At 36.6% G+C, this 22,043-nt stretch overlaps 1 protein-coding gene and 1 pseudogene across 1 annotated transcript; both read right to left on the reverse strand.

Moving 5' to 3' along the window:
• Positions 1–6,684: 6,684 nt before the first annotated feature.
• Positions 6,685–7,611, reverse strand: LOC114042629 (olfactory receptor 5B12-like). The gene has a single exon (XM_027861317.1). It carries the CDS (start codon positions 7,609–7,611, stop codon positions 6,685–6,687), a length of 927 nt encoding a protein of 308 aa, XP_027717118.1.
• A 12,743-nt stretch (positions 7,612–20,354) lies between these two features.
• Positions 20,355–21,286, reverse strand: LOC114042659 (annotated as a pseudogene).
• Between the last annotated feature and the right edge of the window lie 757 nt (positions 21,287–22,043).

A 22,043-nucleotide genomic window follows, 5' to 3' on the forward strand; every position in this document is an offset into this window, starting at 1 on the left:
TCAGAAACTCTCAGGCACTGATGGCTGGAGTCATGATTGGGAAGTTTCAATGATGCTTCTAAGGTCAGGAATGAAAGGGAGGATTCACTCCAATATTCTATGAAGGTTAAACAGGCTGTGGGCCTTGGAGAATGTTTGTACTAGGAAAATATAAATGTAGAGAAAACAATATCTTAGGTGTGCTCCTTAATTAAAAGGATAAGCCTAATGATGAATTTGTCCCCCCACAAATTTTAAAGGAACAATGTGGACATCTTCATTCCTCATGCTATAGATGAGAGAGTTCAACATTGGGATGACCATGATGTGGGACACTGACACCACTTCCTCTGTAGCCATGGAATGACTAAATCAGGGTCATAAATACAGGAGGATTCCTGTCCCACAGAATATGAACATTGCTCTGAGGAGGGAGACACAAATAAGAAGTACTACTGGTACACCTGAGCAGGACAGATTCTCGTAATGATTTTGAAGATGAATAAGAAGTCTAGTAAGATCGCAAAATGGGGTGGGAGAGAAGAGAGCAAATCATGAAATATTTAAATACAGTTCAATGACTCAGGGTAGAAGAGAGCTCCAAGTTCAGGAAAGTCACAGAAAAACTGATGGACCACATTGAAACTATAGAAGTCAAAAGTGAAGAAATTGTCTCTGTGAATGGAGGAATTCAGAAAGCCACACATATAGTGTCCAATAGCCAAATTAGCAATTATGCTAATTTGTGTGTGATATAGTAGAGAGTCTTATATAAAGCTACATTTATATCACAGGCCAGAGAAAATTTTGTGAATTGAATACAGTTCACAAGAAAAAAAATAACTGTGCAATGAATCAATTGTAGTAGATGGGTATGAAGAACCCAGCCATCATTACTGCAGTAATGGCTGAAGAGTAGCTAAAATCAACGAAGGATGTTAATGTGCAAAAATAATACATATTTGTTTGGTGGTATAAGTCTTGGTATATAAAGAGTGGCACTTAACTGAGGTGAATTCAAAAGGTATTAGCTAACCAGGACAAACTTTGGGGTTTGAGCTCTTTTTAACCTAATGGCATTGGAAAAGCAGAAGGAGATGCTGAGATTCTCTGGGTGGAGGATGGTCTTTGGATTTTCCTCCACACTCCCTGAACCTGTATCAAGCTAAGAGTACAAAACTCTGCTCTGTTTTTCTCCCCATTCCTCCCTTCATACTAGGGGACTTCAACAAATTGATGCTCCCTCAACTACTTTAAATCTCACACTTCTCAACTTATTCATCTGCCCTGACCAATTCTTGCACTCCATCTCATTGTCTCAGAAAAATAGACTTACCCTTGAATGTGTCACCACCTACAAATGCTTCACTTCTATGTTCATTGCCACTGAAATCACCTTATATAATTACAATGTCATTCCACTTCTTTGTCTTACAATTTCAAGCTATGTTCTTTATTCACACCACAGGAAACACTTCTTTGATACTTTTATCATCTCCTAAGGAATCACTTCCTCATCACTGACAATCTCATCTTTTCCCCTGTAATTACTCCTTGGTGAATTCGTTCAACTCTAAATTACCCCCCTCTCTGGAGTCCTTTGACCACTTATCATATCTAAGATTTTGCCCTGCCTAGTCTTCATTTGGATAATTCCCACCATTCATTGTTTTTGATTTGATTTGGTAAATATTTACTAAATGCCAACTGTATCCAAGGTGCTGTGCTAAGTGCTAAGGATACAAAAAAGAAAAACAAAAATAGTTCCTGAACTCAAGGAACTTACAATCTAATAAGGAAAAACAATGCACGCAAAGGTATCTGGAGAGAAAACAATGATAATTATGGAGTCAGTGACATGATGGTGATGATGATGGTGATGATAACCATGCCACAATCAAACAGAGTGTTTGGTGGCAAATGGGGAGAAGGCTGAGATTTTCAGCACTTTCTAAAGGGAGTCTATAGGAAAAGTTTTTTTTTTTTTTTTTTTTACTCTTCACTGAAGCCCTTCAATCAAAGGGGCAGAAGGAATGCAGGGTACCAAAGAGTTGTTAGTATCAAAACTGAAGCAATCTCCATGACGATGAGGTACCTGATAATTTATTATTATATTATTAATTATAATTATTAGCTTAGGCTGAGGAAGGGAGAGTGGCATGATGATGATTCAGGTGGAGACAAGATTAAGACCAGGCGGTATGTATTTTTGTTCTCATATGTGTGCTACTACTGGCGGTTGGGGAAAAATATCACAAAACTGAGCTCACTGGGTGCACTACAAATGTAGGTTATATAACCTTAACTGAATGACCATCCTCTTACAGTGATTAATTGGTAATTTGCTTGACTGAGGTACAAAACTTGACTGAACAGAGGGAAAGGATGCACAGTTCAAATGCAAAACCCAGAAGCTTTTATTGGTGAGTACAGCACAGGCAACCACTCGGCAAACAGCAGAACCTAATCTGGTGCTTTAAAGAGAGGGAGTTGAGTCAATGGTTTATTTGATTTTTATAACCAAGGGAGGCAAGAGAATAGAAGGAATAAAGTGCTCAGAACCACGATAGTTGTGCAAGCTCTATTTGGTACCAGTATGAACCAGTTTTGGGAGGCCTTGTGGTTGCTGGCAGAGCAGAGGCACTCTAGGTTCCACCAGTAGACACCACAAAGGATCACTGAAGCAACACTCATTCTGCCTCTTGACTGACTGATTTGGATTCCCAAGTTATTTCAGTCTCTTTTGGATAATAAGGGAACTCAAGCAAATCAAGGTGATTAGTAAACTCATTATTCCATTTCTACAATGCCTCCCTAATTAATTCACTATCTCTCTCACCATAGCCGGTCTTCTAAACCTTTTCAGTCTTACTCAAGTCTCTAAAGACTCTCTGTCCCCTCCTCTACTCAGATGAGAATATTGCCTCATATTTTATTGAAAAAATTGAAGCCATTCACTGAAAGCTACCTTTTCTACCCTACTCATCTCATAACACCCTGATGCCTTCTTTCACCAACTCTTCATTCCATTCCGACTTACATGAATGAATGGGCTTCTCCCTGGCAAAGCACATCCCTCTACATGCACATGGGATCCCATTCCATCCCATCTTCTCTGGCCAGGAGGAAACAGCCCACACTCACAAAGGCCACAAATTAAAATATATGGGCAATGCTTCCCTTTATAGAAGAAGACCTTGTTCTCTGTGTGGGGCCTAGTCATCACTTTGAGAGTAAAGGATGAAAAGTAAATAATTTCCTTCATGGAAAATGGAAGGCATTTTAATTAGCTACAGAGCTATTCAAAAAGACCTAACAAGCTACAATTGGGCCTTCTGGCACCTCTTATTTCAATTGCACTCTAGTACTGTGACCCCTTAGCCCTCATTGTCTGATAAGAGGCAATGACCTAAGTAGAAAGGCTTGAGGGCTTTAACCCTGCTTCTGAGGCCATGGAACCCCAAGAAAGATACCTTGGATGGAACTCTGAGTTGGATTTTTTTTCTCTTTTCTGTTCCTAGGAAGTGAAATGTTTGACTTTGGAAGTTTTGAAGGTTAGAAGAGTGAACTATAGGAATGGTAGACAAAGTTTATGCCAGATTTTGTAGCCATTTCAACACTGATATTGTGAGGTCCAATGAACAACTTCTAAGGGTAACCTTTAAGAGTATATCTCAACATATGAGAGATAAAAATTAATTTTGCAGTCATCCTCTATCAAGCTGTGAACTTGAAGAATGAATGATATGTAGGAACTGAGCTAAATTTTGAGCCAACTCTTAACTGAAACTGAGGTAGTGCTGAGTGGATTATACCCCAAAGGGAATTGGGAATATGTTCATATATTATTTTTTTGTAAACTGAGGCACAAACCCAATGGGACCTGGATCCTCTTTCCACAAGAGAAGAAAACTGGAGGGTGAATAGGCCAACTCCTTAGGACCAAGTCTCTCTTTGCACATGGTAAGAAAACCAGAGGAAGATCATGCTGATAAAAGTCAAGAGTGATCTTTATTAAACAGGTACAGATATGCATGTAGACCAGACAGCCTAATACTAGAATAACTCAGCTTGGGAAAGCAAGGAGTGCTTTTATAGTTTTCTAACAAAGAAAGGCAGAAAATGGGCAGATCCCAGCAGGGAACAGGGTCTATTATGGGTGATAATTTCCAGGCAGGAGGGGGGAGAACAGGGTCACTAACTTCTTGGTACATTGAATAGTAAACAAGATAAGCACTATGACTCAGAGAGTCCAAGGCTTGAGTACAAACAAGATGAGGAGGAGGTCTCCTAGAGTCCATGGCTAGCTGATAGCTCAGGGGGCTGAGGTTGTTTTGAGCTAAGCTAGTTTCAGGGTCACAAATTCTGTTCTTCCAACTGGGCTTAGACTTGGTCACTGCAAATGACCAAGGGTTGGATTGTCAAGCCAGTCTGTATCCTGATTGGTCAAGTTAGTCCCATACCACTGCCCTTGGTTACCTGGATAATTGAGGAACTCAAGCAAATCAAAGTATTTAGCATATTCATTTTGACATTTTCTTGCCATATATTAGAAGGAAATATTCCTTTGGTATACCTGACCAATAATAAATACGACTGGGGCACTAGTCACGGGTTCAAAACAAGGTTTAATGGTTAAGATTTCATTCATAATTAATAGGTAATCTTACAAGTTAATTATCTATGTATAGAAGCTTTGGATTGACACAATCTTCTGAGAAGAAAAGAAAAGGTGTGTCCCAAAGGTGGTGTAATTGATCAGAAAAATTAGTTGAATCCTTCTCCTAGATAAGAAATGTCCTGGGCAGAAAAATAATAAAAAAAATAAGAAAGCAAATTTGGGAGCAGGATTTCAATGCTGAACAGCTTCAAACAACCATGGGCCTATGTGGTAGTAAAAGGCAGATGTTATCAGGACATATGGTGTTCCATTTATAATAAATACACAAGCTTATTGAGTTTGTATAGATATTGAGATTTTAATAATAACATATAAGACTTTTTTAAAAAAAGCACATTTCAACTAAACAGCAGAACATAGAAAGAATATTCAATATAAAACCATGAATTTTCATTTTAGATTGTTAACTTAAAAAAAAAACCTCTAGGTAATAAATACAACACATTGTTTTCAAAGCTAACCTGCTTTTCAGTGTTTCCTTCAACATTTTCTTTTGTTCTATACTGTATACTTTTTTCCTTTCCCTCCCCACCCCACCTTAGAGAAAGCTACAATTAAATACACATACACACATACTTATATATACGTGTGTTTGTGTGTGTGTGTGTGTGTGTGTGTGTGTGTAAAACCATACTATACATCTACCTATTAGTTCTTTCTCTTGTGATAGTTAGCATCTTCCTTCATAGGTCCTTTGTAGTTGGTTTAAGCATTTATGGTACTGAACATGAATTAGTCACTCAATGTTGTTCTTAAGACAATATTTCTGTTATTATGTACAATGTTCTCTTTGTACTGTACATTTCACTTTTCACTTTTACATGTAGGTCTTTCTGCATCTTTTCTAAATCAACCAGTTCATCATTTCTTATAGCATAGTAGTATTCCATCACAATCATATACCACAACTTGCTTAGCCATTCCCCAACTGAAGGGAATCTATCATTTTAGCCAATCTGATAGGTGTAAGACAATATCTCAAAGCTGTTTTAATTTACATTTCTAATCAATAATGATTTAGAGCATTCTTTCATATGACTACACATAGTTTTGATTCCTTCATTGGAAAACTACTTGTTCATAACTTTTGACCATATATCAATTACAAAATGACTTGTATAATTATAAATTTGACAAAGTTCCCTATATATTTAAGAAATGAGACCTTTATCTGAAAGACTTTCTATGAAAATTTTTCCCAATTTTTTGCTTTCCTTCTAATTTTGACTACATTGATTTTATTTGCACAAAATTTTTTAAAACAATCAAAATCATCCATTTAACACCTCACAAGGCTATCACTTCTTTATTCATAAATTTTTCTCCTATCCATAAGTCTGATAGGTAATATGTGCCATGTCTTTCTAATTTTCTTGTGATATATCCCTTTATATCTAGGTCATGTATCCATTTTGACCTTATCTTAGTAAATGGTTTAAGATTCTGGTCTATGCGCAATTTCTGCCAGACTGCTTTCCAGCTTTCCAACAATTTTTTTTTTACCAAATGATAATTCTTATCCCCAGAACTTAAGTCTCTACATTTGTCAAACACAAGGTCAATATCCTTTGCTACTGTATTGAGTTGCTTGCCTTTTCAAGGAAAGTGAGTGGGGAGGGAGTAAGGGAGAAAATTTGGAAGCCAAGTTTTAAAAAACACATTTTAAAAACTGTTTTAACATGCAACTGGGAAATAAGAAATACAGGAAATGGGGTATAGAAATCTATCCTGCCCTACATGAAAATAGGAGGGGAAGGCGATAAGAGAAGGGAGGGAGAGATAGAAGGGAGGGCAGATTAGGGGAAGCAGTGTACAGAATGCATGCCATCTTGGGGTGGGGGAAGAAAGAGATGGAGAGAAAATTTGGGACTTAAAATCTTGTAGAAGTGAATGTTGAAAACTGAAAATAAATAAACTTTTATAAAAGAAAAGAAAAATAGCGTGATTTGGGACCTGGATCCCAGAGTTGGGAAGGTACAGATTGGATTTTCCCCCTAAGAAAAAAGATGATTTAATTGAAGTTGTCATCCCCTCACAGATTTCCTAAAAGCATTCTTGACCTCTTTGTTCCTCAGACTATAGACCAGAGGATTCAACATGGGGATGACCATGGTGTAGAACACTGACACCACTTTGTCTGTGTCCATGGAATGGCTTGAGCTGGGTTGGAAGTACATGAAAAATATTGTCCCGTAAAATATGGACACTGCTGTGAGATGGGAAGCACAGGTGGAGAAGGCTTTCTGGCGGCCTTCAGTAGAATTGATCTTCAGGATGGTGATGAAGATTAACAAGTAAGAGGCAAAGATGACAAGAAATGGGAAAAAGGCAGTGAATGACCCTAAGATAAAGAACACTAACTCAATGATATGAGTATCAGAGCAAGAGAGAGCTAGGAGAGGGGGAACATCACAGAAAAAGTGATGGACTATGTTGGACTTACAAAATGAAAGGCTAAACATGTTTCCTATGACTATGGAGGACACCAGAAAACCACAGATGTAAGCACCACTGGCCAGATTTGTGCATACAGTTGATGTCATGGTAGTGGTATAATATAAGGGTTTACAAATAGCAGCATGGCGATCATAAGCCATGGAGGCTAAGAGGAAACTTTCAGTAGTAACAAAAGCTCCAAAGAAGAAAAACTGTGTAGCACATCCATTATAGGATATAATCTTGTTCCCTGTGAGGAGCCCAGCCATCACCTTTGGAGTAATAGCTGAGGAGTAGCCAAAATCCACCAGAGAGAGGTTACTGAGGAAAAAGTACATGGGAGTGTGGAGGCAGGATTCACTGGAGATCACAGTTACTATTCCCAGATTCCCTACCAAAGTAATCAGGTAGATGAGGGTGAATATTATAAAGAGAGGAACCTGAAGCTCTGGGGCATCTGTTAATCCTGTAAGGATGAACTCATTCACTTCAGATCTGTTCTCCATGGATGTCATTTGAGAGTGATGCCATTCACCTGCAACTGAAGAGTAACTATCAGAAAAATCCCCTCTGCATGATGAATGACTCCAAGACACAAAACATGGTCAGAGACTTATCTTCTGTGAGGGCTAGAAATAAGCAATTAAGGGGAAAAGAACATCTAGGTAGTTATCATAGCTGTCACTCTAGATCCCCAAATTCACTTATCCATTTTCTCATAAAAAGAGAGAGTCAATCATGTATTACTTCTCACTTTGTTTAATCTATTACAAATTTAACCATCCCCAAAGTGACATTTTCCACTTCAGGAAAGAGGAATACCTTATTCTCTGGCAAAAATCAGCATAAGAGGGGGGATTTCTGTTGTCCAGATTTGGAGAAGTAGATATTTGCTTATCAACATGCTTCGCTCTGATAAAGAAGGGAGAAAAGAAGAATAAAGAAGAAGAGGGAAGGACCAAATAAAATGAAAGTTAAAAAACTGCAAGAAGGGAGGAGAGAATCAAAGAAAGTTGGCCAAGAGTTCATTGGAATCCTGCTTACTCCTGTAATCATTGCAGTTTTAAGGTTTATGCAATAGACTGAAGTCACTAGTTCCTGAGTAGAAACAGGTGGCACTGGATACAAGTTGCATAGTTGTGAGAATCATCTATCCAAAAGACCACTGGTAGAACATTTAACTACAAATGTATGACTTTTATACTTATTTCCTTCCCACAGCTTTTCCCTTTTTCAATTCTCCATCACTGCCACTGTGAAAACAGAAGGCAACTACAAACAGGGATATTTGTTTTTTCATTCACTACATGTTTTTTTGGGTCCCACAGAAATAATCAATTTTGGGGATAGTCTGTTTCAAGTTTCAACTAAAATCTCAACCACAGGGAGCCTTTCTTGATCCATTGATTCAATTTCATTGCCTTCTATCTTTTGATTATCTCTCATTGATCCTAGATATGGCTTGTTTGTAAACTGATACTTGCATGTTGTTTGCATAGAGATTATGGACTCCTTGACTACAAGGACTGTATTTTACCTTTCTTTATATTCTCTCTGCTTAACATAGTTATGGACAATAGTTGGCACTTAATAAATGTTTATTGACTCACTGATTGTCCATTGGTAACTTTCAATTCCTGAACTAAGCTATATTGGCCTTTAGGCATCAGACAACTATGTAGGCTATTCCCAGGCACCACTTTAATCCTTTATAGGTTGGGAGGACCTGCCACAGCAGTGCATTGTTCACTTAGTCTTAAAGTACTTTGTTTCATCTCTCTCACCAGGAGTTACTAGAAATTTTTGTAGAAGTCATAAGTAGGCTGCCAAATGCTAATTATAATAACTTGTATCTTTAAATAAATATATATATGTTTATATAATACAGATATACAGATATACATACATACATACAAACATACATACTTACATATGTATCTATATTAAACAGAAGCAGGGAGTCTCAAGTCAGCATGGTTCCTCAGAGGTCAATTACTTCAACTCACATGTGACCAGGAGTGACTTCTATCAAAGCTGGCCAAAAGGTACTAAAGAGTGGAAAAGGAGAAAAGCTGGTTAAGCTGGAAGAATACAAAGTAAAAGATATATAGGTCTACTAGTACATTGGGATCCCTAACAAATTATGCCTCACATGAGAGATGAATTAGAATCTCTAATCCAAGAGAACAAATCAGGCTGCCAAGGTACCATTTAGACTTGAGGGATGGGATTCATAACTTGAACATGGTTTTAGAAAGATGTTCCCTCATTTGAATGAAATAGGATAAGGTATAACAGGGTATTATAATATTTTTAAACTGAGAAAAAAATACTTATATAAAGAAATCCAGAAAACAAAGTGGGAAAACATAGTGAAAAGCATTTATGTTGTTATTAGTATATTAACGATGAGAGTCTTCAATTATCTGGGCATTTGCCAGAATGTTCTTTCTTATTCTGACTTTGTCTCTCAATGCCTTTCTCTGTCTCTTCTCTCTGTCTCTTTCTCTGTATCTCTACATCTCTGCATATTTGTCTCTGTCTCTTCCTGGCTCTTTTGTCCCCCCTTTTTTTGTCTGCTTGCTTCTCCCTGTGTGTCTCTTTCTACCTGCATATCCAGCTAGCTATATGTCTACCTCTGTCTCTTTCCTCAAAGAAAAGCTATTGATTTCTTTATGAAAATGATATTTCAATGCATCAAAAGTGTGAAACGAAGGAACAAATATGAGAAAATTCTATCTTGCATTTGATTCTCATGAATTATGAGGAACTATTAGATAGAATCAAAATACATGGAAATGTTACAAGAGTAGGGGGAAAGTAATTATATCATCCTAAAGTTTGAGATAGATGAAGGAAGGAAAACTAGCAGTTGTCACACATGCATATTAGACATGGGAAGAGTCAATTCCAGGCAATTTAGAGGAAGGATAAATGATAATTTTGTAGGGAATTTAAACTTGAAAGGAAAGAAAGATCTCAAGAATAAAATTTTGAAGATGCAAGAAGAAAAAATGACAATGTGGCAGACTCAGATATGAAAAATAAGCTTGGGAAAAAGAAAAAAAAGGAGAGATAACCACGGATAAATGCAAAAGCAGATCATATCTTATAGTAATAGAGTTGAAGGAGTGTCAGCATGCAGTTTGAACTAAGGGAAGCCCAGAAAGCTAAAGACTGTAAAAGGTGTGTATTTTTAATGCAAAATTGACTATTTGTGGAAACCAAGGATATTCACATAAGGAATTGGACTGATTCTGATGGCTAATTAGGCAAGTACAATGAATGCCCAGCAAAGGCAGAGCTTCTCAATTTGTATTTTGCTTCTAGTTTCTCTGACAAAGAGAATATCTTTGTGTTGAGAAGAACTGAACAACGAAGAGTTGATACCAAAGTACCAACTGAGAACTAGCATATATTAATGGAAAGTAGAGAAAAAGCATTTATATAGCAGCTGTTATATGCTATCACTGTGCTACACTTCATAAATACTATCTTATTTGATCTCACACAACCCTGTGAAGTATGTACTGTTATTACCACAATTTTAAAGTTGAGAAAAGAGAGGTAATTGGGGTTGAATGACTTACCCGGGTTCATATCTTAAGTATCTGTGACTGGATTTGAAATCAGGACTTCCTGATTCCTGTTCCAGTGCAATAACCATTTTTACCAGAGCTGTCTCCCTATAGTTTTCAAAGTACTTTAAATAGATTGGATCATTTGATCCCCACAGCAACCTTGTGACATACAAGGCTAACAAGAAAACCAATTTGACCTTTCACTGCATAAAGAGACATAGTATCCAGGCATACAGAGGTGGTCCTCTCTAGTCTACATTTGGAGCTATATGTTCAGTTGTGGGGACCACTCTTTAGGAGGGACATTGACAAGCTAGAGATTCTCCAGAGGAGTTCAGCCAGTATGGAGAAGGACTTTGAAGTCTTCCCATATTGGGGATTGGTGGAAAGACCTGAGGCAGTTTGGAGAAGAAAAGATAAAAGATGGGTGTCAGAGTAGGAGTTGGGATTAAAGTTGTCTTCAAGTATCTGCAGGACTGACATAGGCAGGAAGGTTTTGGTTTGTTTTATCTGTGCCAAAAGGGAAAAGCCAAGAGGAAAGTTAGAAGGTAAGAAGAAAGAAACTTAAGTTTGAATTGAGGAAAAGATTCCAAAAATGTTGCTATTCAGAAGTGGAAGGGGCTGTCTTAACATGTACTGGATTTCTTCTCACTTAAAGTCTTGAGGGAAGGGCTAGTTGATCCCTTGTTCAACCCAGACACACACAGACATAGACACACACACACACACACACACACACACACACACACACACAGATATGTATATCAGAGGTGTGTACAGATAGAAAAGGTTTATTTTTCATTTTATGTAAAAATGTGTCTCCTAGAACACTATGATCATGGAGAAGTCACCACACCTCAGAGCCTCAATTCACTCATAAGTCAAAATCGGATAAAATAATGGTACCAACACCACAGTGCTGTTCTGAGAATAGAAGGAGATAATTCTGTAAAGTGCTTTGAAAACCTTAAAACTAGATAAAAGAGTTACCTACTATTATTTTAATTAACACTACTACTATTATCTGTTTTATCTTTCACAAATCCCTTAATGTCTTTTATCCCTAGGATATCACAGACCTCAGTTTCCTCATTGATAAAGGAAATACATTAGACTAGATGATGACTGAGATCCTTTCCATCTCCGCATCAATGATTCTATGACCCTTAAGCTGCATTAATTTTAAACATATCCATTAGTTAAAGTCCTTTGTTAAAGGACTTTTTTTCTGATATGGTTAATATGAAACTTGTAGGTAAGGATTAAAGTTAATAAATAAACTTTATCTTATAAACTTTTAGAGGAGTAGAAAAAATCAACTTTTACAATTAACAACAATGAAAGATTTTCCTTTCACATAACAGGAATTATATTAAGTAGAAAACAAAAAACCAACCTAGAATCACAATTTATACTATCGTTTTTCTCATATGTGGCACCTGTGCCATTTTTGGCATTGATATTATTGAATCAAATATGTATAGACATAATCTATGACAATCCTTTTCACAGACATATTCAAGGTTGGGTTCTCTTGAGTTCCCATGTCTACAGAGAACCCTTCTTGGTTGCCGGGGCTGACAGAGTGATTTGTTTTCTACTCTGAAATGCCCAGGTGTTGGTGAACAGCACTCTCTTGGAAAGATAATTCATTAGGAGTCTGAAGACTTGGGTTCTAGTATTGCTTGAGCATTCACTAAATTCTTCTGTGATTGCATGGAAGTTATTCAATCCTTTTGCACCTCTGTCTGCTCATTTGGAAAATGGGAATAATATCTCTTAGGGTCTAGAGCTCACACAATGGTTGTAAGGAAAGGGTCAAGAATTAAATGCTATAGACATGAGACTTGCCATGATCAGTACAAGACAGTGGGCTTTTACATGATAATGGATGAGTAGATGCTCCAAGAAACACAAAAACAGAGAAAAGGGGATAAAGGTGCGACTATACTACAAAGTACTAGTGTGGTAATGTGCTGTAGTAGAACAAGCTTTAACCTTTGAGTCAAGAGGATATGGATTTAAATCAAACCTCACACACTTATTAATTGTATATGTCAGGACAAATCACTTAAGTCATTCAGCTTCTGGTTACTTATCTGGAAAAGGGGGAAGGACATAATAATGATGGTATTTATTTCAAACAGTTGTTGGGAGATTTAAATGAGAAAATTGAAGCTCTTTCCAAATGTTACATAAATGTGAACGATTACCATTTAGCACAAGGACTCTTTCTCACCTAAATTTTCTTATCAAACCACTCCCTAAAGGTTTTACTCAGTACCTTGTACACAGTATACACCTAACATTGTTAATATTAATTAATTAATATTAATAAATAAAATAATTAATTAACATTATCAAATTAGTGTTAATTTGGACTACACAATCACCCATCCCTCAAATGGCTCTTTCAGTTACTGAAGGATGATCAACTTGAAAAGCTGCAAGTAGCGGATAATAGGAGGTGTTTATAGAGCCTTTGGATGTTTGAACAAAACTTGCATACCAGATCTAATTTGAGCCCTAAAACAGCCTTATGAAATAAGTACCACAGGTGTAATTACTCACAGTTTATGGATAAGGAAATCAAAGGGAAGTGACTTACCCATAGGGAAAGTGAGTCACTGTCTGAGATTCTGAAGGTTTGTATAGGCAAGTCTTCCTGCCTCCACATCCAGCAATGCTTCCACTATACCATTATGGTGTCTACAGTGTACTACAGTCTTCAGATTGGATATCTTGATGATGGAGAAAGGTGGCCAAGACTCCAAAAACGAATGTTAGCCATGAACTGTATATTCAAAGTTTGGCCTTAAAGTCCTAAGCCTGGGAAACACAGAATTGGATTGGTCTTCACCCATCACTGGAGCAAAGAGTTCAAAGGTTCTTAGTGACAGAGAGGTCACTCCTGGCCATTGCTGTGGCATGGATGGCAGTAGAGTTAGTGATGCCCGCTGTTCCTCCCCATTCAGTTCAGCCTCAGGAAGCACAAAAGAAACTAGGAGTGAGTGAATGAATCAAGGAATTTGATCCATCAGCTCATTCCCCAGCACTGAGCCCTAAAGTGGCATGTTTCAATGTCAGTAGCTGAAGTCACAGAAGACAGGGACATTATGCTGACCTGGAAGCCCTGCTGCTCTTGGGAGATGGTGCTCCCTTGGAGATACTTGATGGCTCTGCTGCCAACTCATGAACAAAACAAACCATTAAATTCTGCTCTGAACATTGGGAAAACATCTTCTCATTGGTACTTTGTCATTCTTAGCTTGTTGTTATCAAAGTGAGGTAGGAAGGGACTAGGGCAAGGCCATTACCAACAGTTGGTTTCTAGTCCTGCTTCTACCATCTCTCAGCTAGGTGACATTGGCCAAGTCATTGAACATCTCCAAGTCTAAATTCATTTTTCTTTGAAATGGGTGTAATGATTTCAGAACTGAAAACAATCAAAAGGTTTTGGTGAAGATCAAATGTGATACTGAACATGAAAGGGACATGGGTTATTGAAAAGTTCTCCACAAAATAAGGCAGTAAAAAATATTGAATTCAGTATTAGAAGATCTGGGATGGAATTGGAGGTCACTGTGAAACTTTAAGCAAGTTACTTTTCCTGGATGAACCTTGATTTCCTCATTTGTAACATGCAAATAAGTATATTTGCATGTTCTAATTCTCCTGACCATTGTCAGGATAGTGACTTATAAATTATAAATGGTATTCTTATTATCCTGAATATTATTGTTATTCTTTGTAAAAATTTACTCATAGCTCCCAATTTATCTATTTCCCCAAATTCCACCTGATCCTATCCTCTGCTTCTTATCTCAGAGGACACATACCCTTAAGGTTCTAGTTCAATGGTAAGAAGGGAAATGTTGTAGAAACCATTTGTCAAGGTTTAAGTAGCCCCTTTGACAGGTTTCCTCCTGCTGTTCTTGAGGACAACACTCAGAGAAAGACAGTGAAGAAGCCAGTGTGGCAGATTCAGAATTTTTGAAGACTTAGATTCAAGAAAGATTCAATGTTGGCTCATTGTCAGCTTGGAAGGTGGTCTCTCCTAAGCCCATACCTGCTGTATGTCCCCCACAATGCAAAGCCAACTTTTATTTACTGTCTATGTATTTTATGCTCACTTATATGTGTATATTAATTTTCACCCAATAAAATTTGTTTCCTCATGGACAGATACTGCATGATTTTTGTCTTGGTATACCCAGATCCTGCACTGGGCTTACTGATAGTAGTGCCCTAATAAATTATTGTGGATTTTGATTGACTTTTCACTTACTTGGACAAACACATATTGACATCTTTATCAAATTCCCAGTTTTAAAAAAATCTAATCTAATCTAACGTAATCTAATATAATATAATATAATCAAGGAAGGTTAGCTGCCATTTTGGGGGAATGGTAGATTTAGGATCACACAGGATCTCAACAGAGTAGAAAGTTGGGCAAGACTCAATAAGATGAAAATGAACAGATAAATGTAAATTTCTATGCACGTTCAAAATATCATCTCCTTCAACATAAGTGATATTGCAAACTACAACAAAGATAAATATGACCTTCGTATAGTACTTAAAGTTTTGCAAATTGCTTATATACATTGTGCTATTTGAGAGGAAAAAAGCTAATGCTATCTTAGACTACATAAAAAGGTTTAATGTGTAAAATGAAGGAGGTGAATATTGCAACATTTTATGGTGTTGGTAGACCACATCAGCAATACTGATCTAACTTTAAGTAATTACATTTTAGGAAGCTATAGAGAAAATGAAACACATCTAGAGACGTTCATCTAGAATGGTAAGGTAATAGGGTCTACACCATATGAAGGTTAATGGGAAAAAAGGGAGATATGAACAGAGAATTATGGGGGGCATGGGAAATATTAAGTATGTGGATGTTTATCATGTGCAAAAGAGACTGGATTTGGATTTTTTATGTTTGTGAACTTTATTATGTTTATTTTTTGTTTTTGCACCTCCAAGACGTTTTATTAAAATAAAAATTCTGACTCTAAGAAATGCCAATCAATGCAAGCATTTCCATACACATACAACAAGAGAAAAAGAGGATTGTACATGTAGCCACGAAACCGAACTTTGTATAACTTGCTTATCCCTCCAGGTATAAAACAATTTGCTTTCAAAACTGCCTTGCTTGTCTCTTTCCTACCGATGTTCCTTCTGTTCTCATCTGTGTACTTTTACAAATGTTTCCATGACCCTATTATGCTAGAGTAGAATGCCCAGCAGTAGAATCACTGAGTCAAAGGTCATGCATGTATGTCCAGATTAATGACTTTCCAGAATATCTTGATCAATTTGCAGCAATACCAACAGTGTATTAGTATGCTTCTTTTCCCCACAGAACCTCTGTCAATTTAAATTTTCCTTTTTTGCCTATCTGATGAGTAAGAAGTAAAAACTCAGAGTTGATTTGATGTACATTTCTCTAAGTATTAGTGATTGAGAACATTTTTTATATGCCAGTTGTAAACTTAAATTTCTTTTGCAAGAGCCTTTTCATATACTTTAGTCAATTTTATATTGGGGAATGAATCTTATCCTTATCACTTTAAAAACCCTGAAAACATCCAAATCCCTCACCTGAGATGTTCCTAACATTCTGAAATAATGCAATACTCAATACCTAAAGAAAATACCAAAAGGACTCAGAAGAGAAAAACTCAGATGTAACCCCTAGAAATGCACAAATCCTAGCCTTAATAGAAATTCCAAAGTCAGAGAACAGTTTTAAGCAATGAGCAAAAAAAAAAAAATAATAATCATAATCTCCCAAAAAGTGCTCTTGTAGTGACAGTAAATTTTGAGACACTACCCAAGAAGGAAAAATGACTCCAAAATATTTGCCAGCAAAGCTTTACAGAAAAACACAGCTTGAGCACAAATTCAATTGGAATTCCTGGAAGAGATAAGAACAAATTATTTTAAACCTAAAATATTTTTTCTTTCTTTTTTTTTTTTTTGGCTAGGCAATGGGATTAAGTGACTTGCCCAGGGTCACACACCTAGTAAGTGTTATGCGTCTGAGGCCAGATTTAAACTCAGGTCCTCCTGACTTCAGGGCCAATGCTCTATCCACTGCACCACCTAGCTGCCCCATGAGCTAAAATATTTTTTAAAAAACAAATTAATGTGCCAAAGGGAAGAAAAATGAAAAAGACTCGAGAATTATTTTAAGAATATGGAAAGAGAATAAACAGCTTAGAAAAAAAGACATAAAATCTTACCTAGGAAAATAGCACCATGAAAATTAGCACTGACAAAATATAGTAACTATCTGAGACATAAAAATAAAACATTGGAAACAAAATCAAAATACTAGAAAAAATAGAAGAATATTTATTATATTAAAAAAACTATTGATCTGGAAAATATTGAAGAGAAAAAAATTGAATAATAACTGGACCACTTGAAAGCTATGACTGAAAAAATGGCCTCACCATAATATATCAAGAAATCATAATAATAACAACCAAGATATCTTAGATCCAAGGAGCAAAGTAAAACTACAAAGAATCTACTAGTTGGTAGAAAGAAACCTCTTGAAAGAAACTCCAAAATGAAAAATCCTCCTCTTGAAAGTAATCCCAAAATGAGAAACCCTAAAAATATAGTCAAAATCCAGAGTTTCCATATCAAAGTAAAAACAATGTGAGCATCCAGAAAGAAAAAGAAACCAAGCACTGAGTATTCACAATGTGAACTCTTAAGATCAGAATCACACAAGATGTTGCAGCTACCACAACAAAGGAGAAAAGGGCTTGGGATATGATTCACCAAAAGATGAAAAATAAAGACTTATGGCAGAATAGATAATAATCTACACAGCAAAACTGAGTAAAATGCTACAGGTGAAAATTGAATTTTAATGAAGTGTAAGCCCTTAATTATTTCTGATGAAAAAAACCACAACTTCCGAGAAATTTGAAATATAAACATAGGAGAAAGAGAAGCATGAAAAGGAAAATATGAGTGAGGAATGATAAGGGACTAAATAAAGCTAAATATTTATATCTTAATATGGGGAGATGATACATAAATCCCTTGAGCATTCTATCAGCATCAGGAGTCATAGAAGAAGTCGAATTGAACAGAGGGCCCAGGAGTTGTTCTGTTATGTTTAGATTATCTTAAAAGAAAAATGTAAAGGGAGGGGAAGAGGAATACATTGAAAGAAAAAAAAAGAGAAGGGTAGACATTTTCTCCCATAATTGGAGTGTACAAATTGAAGTCTACATAATAGAGGAGGGTTAGGAAGAAGAGGCAACATATGAACTTCATTCTCATCCAAAAAGGAAAGAAGAAAGAGAGAGAAAGGGAAGGGAGGGAGGAAAGAGAGAGAGAAAGAGAAAGAGAGAGAGAGACACACACAGAGAGAGAGACAGTGAGAGACAGAGAGAGAGAGAAAGAGAGAGAGATTTTTATCAAAGAGAGAAAAAGGAGTGAAGAGAAGGGGATAGAATAAGAGGAAGAGTAGATAAAAGGAGGGATTTGTTGTTTTGTTGAACAGTGATGTCCAACTCTTTGTTATCCCATTTGGGATTTTCTTGGTAAAGATACTGGAATGATTTGCCATTTCTCTAACCAGCTCATTTTACAGATGAGGAAAGTAAGGCAAATAGTTAAGTGACTTGCCCAGAGTCACACATCTAGTAAGTGTCTAAGACTACATTTGAGCACAGATCTTCCTATATCCAGGGCTGTTACTCTATCCACTGTGCCATATGCAAAATATTGCCATTTTCTTTAATGAAATTTATTTATTAATTTAATTATCTATTATTTTTACCTTTAGTTCTTTAAATCATTATTTAGCATTAAGTTATTGAGTCTTTAATAAATGTTAATGTTTTCTTTGAACATCCTTGATTATATTTCAGTAAGTAAAATGATATCTTTGATAATTCTTCTTTTATGCATTTTTGTAAGGTTTGTATATTCTGATGTATATTAGATTTTATACAAGTGTTATACACCGTTGATGACATTTGTGTATTTGTGTGTGTGTATACACCTTTCTATTCCCGAGCACTAATCACCAGAGAATTACTTTGTCAAACTTTTCTTTTTTACATTCAATTTAATTTTATCTTCAGTTCCAAATTTTCCTTTTCCCCTCTCCCACTCATTGAAAAGACAAGAAGAAACACAATATGTGTATGAAATTATGCAAAACATATATCTGCAATAGCCATGTTACCCAAAAAGGAAAAAAAGAGAAAAAGAAAGAGAAAAAAAAACTTTAAAACTTGGATCAGAAGGTTTGAGTGTGTGAATTCTTTCCAGGCAGATGCTGCCCTCTACCCTAACATTCTGAGATTCCCAGTAACCCCAAACCACAACAATAGAGTTGTGAATTAATCCAAACAAAATGAAACACAATTTGGAATTATATCTAGATTGACTAAATTATCAAAAAGAAAAACTTCAAAAGACAGAACGTCCATAGGTATAATCACATTTTAACATCATTTCTGTAGTATAAAAGAACTTAAAATAAAGTGGGCACCCATTAATTGGGGAAAGAGATGCAGCCATAGCATAATGAACAGAGAGCTGACCTTGGAGCCAGGAAGTCTTGGGTCTAATTCCTTACTCTGCACATTCTATGGGATTCCAGGTAAATCACTGAAACTCTCCAGGAAACTCTCTAAGAAAATAAATTGCAGAGTAGGCCAATCAACATTGTCAATCAATAAACATATGTTAATAGCCTACTATGTCCAAAGAACTGTTCTAAATGCTGGGGATATAAAAGGAGATAAAAGACTGTCACTGCCCTCTAGGAGCTTACAATCTAATGGGGGAGACACCATGGAAAAATGCAAACAAAGAAGCTTTATACAGGATAAATAGAAATAATTAATAGAGAGAAGGTACTAGAATTAAAATAGATTGGGGAAGACTTCCATTAAAAAAGAGGAGATACTCATTATTGCCACAAGCAGTGTGATTACAGTTTTAGAGGGCTCTACTAGTTCAAAAAGATTTTCCTTGTACCAAGTCTAAATCAGCTTCTTTGCAACTTTTGTTCTTTGCTCCTCATACCAAAATCAGGGACTAAGATACAAATCAAATTTCTAATCCACATAGTAGGTCAACTTTTCTCCTCACTAAATACCAGATCTTTAAACTGATCCTCATGTGGTAGGGGATCTGGACCGCTTAATATGTTGGGAATGAAGGATAAGAAAAACTGAAATTTTTTCAGGACTCAAGACACTATCAGTCACCCAGGAAGAATTTATTGTATGTCCACAGTGACCATCGTAATATAAGACACTGGAAAACCTGAGAAGGAAAGAACATTGCATGTCTGTAGCTTAAGCTTATAATCAGATAAACATTACAAGACACACAAATCTGAAAGAGTTGCTAATGCAAATGATAAAAGATGTGTCAACATGTAGATTGAATAGTATAGGACTATAAAACTAAAGAAATTAGGAGAAGAAGGGAACATTTATAGGTACATTTACTGAGGGAATCTGTGAGGTGAGTTTCAAGTATTGCTCAAATCACACACACACACACACACACATACACACACACAGAGTATTTTTGTGGTATAGAAGATGAAGTAAGTTATGTTAAGTAGAGTGAAGATTAGTTCATTACATATAGCATGTCCTCCCCAATGAAAATCACATGCAGACCAGAGGCTTTGCCCTCTCAACAGCTTTCCTAAAGGCTTTGTTAATCTCTTTGTTCCTCAGGCTATAGACAAGAGGGTTCAGCATAGGGATTACTAAGGTGTAGAACACAGAGGCCATTTGATCATTGTCCATAGAATGACTTGTAAGTACATGAAGATTACAGTCCCATAGAATATGGACACTGCTATCAGGTGTGAGGCACAGGTGCAAAAGGTTTTGTGTCAGTTCTCTACAGAATGAATTCTCAGGATGGTGATGAAAATGAATATGTAGGAAGTCAGGATGATGAGAAGGGCAAAAAAGACGCTGAAGACCGCCAAGATGAAGAGTATCACTTCATTGGTATGGATATCAGAGCAGGAGAGAGTCAGAATCGGGGGAATGTCACAGAGAAAATGATGGACTATATTTGAATCACAGAAGGAGAGGTGAAAGGTGAAGTCAGTGTGAATGGAGGACTCAATAATACCCAGGATGTAACAGCCAATCACCAGTTGTGTGCACACATTTGCTCTCATAGTGGTGGTATAATGGAGAGGCTTACATATAGCTGCATGGTGATCATAGGCCATAACAGTCAGGAGGAAATGGTTCACACTAGTAAAGGCCCCAAAGAAGAACATTTGAGCAGCACAGCCATCATGGGAAATGACCTTGTTTCCTGTGAGAAGCCCAGCCATCACTTTGGGAGTAACAGCTGATGACTAAATACAATCCACCAAAGAGAGATTGCTGAGGAAAGAGCACATGGGAGTGTGGAGTTGGGGATCCAAGTAAATCAATGATATCATCCCCAAGTTTCCCACCAGGGTTACAAAATAGATGAATGTGAATGTAATGAAGAGGGGCATTTGAAGCTCTGGGGCATCTGTCAGTCCCACAAGGATAAATCCATTCACCTGTGTGCTGTTCTCCATAGACTCAATTTGGGAGATGGTTCAGGCATCAATCCCAACAGAAGAATAAAAAGAATAAATTATCCTCTGCAAGACATATCATATTAACAAAAAAATCATGAAGACACTGACTGACTTCTGATACAAATATCCTTTATTCTTCATCTACCTTCTTGGTGTACCCTCTGATATATCTTTGAACTTTTCTAGTGGACCTCTGCTGCTGGTCAAGAACAAAACAGGAGCCTTCAATTAGAGCACTGTGGAATGCATGCCAAGCAAAAACTAAGAAGATTATGTGTTCCTGTAGGCATCCACCCAGGGAATGAGGTTCATAGTTCTGTCTCCCTAGAAAGCAGTACAAGGTTAGTCGTGAGTGAGCTTAGGACCTCTAATTATAAAGGTTACTAGTATAGAGTTAATACCTCTGTTGGTGTATGCATATGTATATATATGTGTGTGTATGTGAGTGTGTGTGTGTGTGTGTATATGCACATATGTATATACACATGTAGTATATAAATACATTTATATGTGTATATATGTATGTGTGTGTATATATATACATATATATGTGTGTGTATATATATATATGTGTATATATATATATATACTTGTACTTAATAACTCCATTTCCTCAGTACAAATAACTTCTGTAACCTTGTGCAAACCAAAGGCTGGCCTGCCTACTCTACTGAATATAATCACTCTATCCATTATCATTAGTGGAAACTTGCTTATCAGTACAGCCAGACATCAATTCTTTATTCTCATTCCCTGT

This window comes from Vombatus ursinus, unplaced genomic scaffold (assembly GCF_900497805.2).
Source record: "Vombatus ursinus unplaced genomic scaffold, bare-nosed wombat genome assembly UNPS02014662.1, whole genome shotgun sequence".
In the NCBI taxonomy this organism is placed as follows: Eukaryota; Metazoa; Chordata; class Mammalia; order Diprotodontia; family Vombatidae; genus Vombatus; species Vombatus ursinus.

Coding starts and splice junctions, on each gene's coding strand:
- LOC114042629 (XM_027861317.1), bottom strand. CDS start 7,611: ATGACATCCATGGAGAACAGATCTGAAGTGAATGAGTTCATCCTTACA.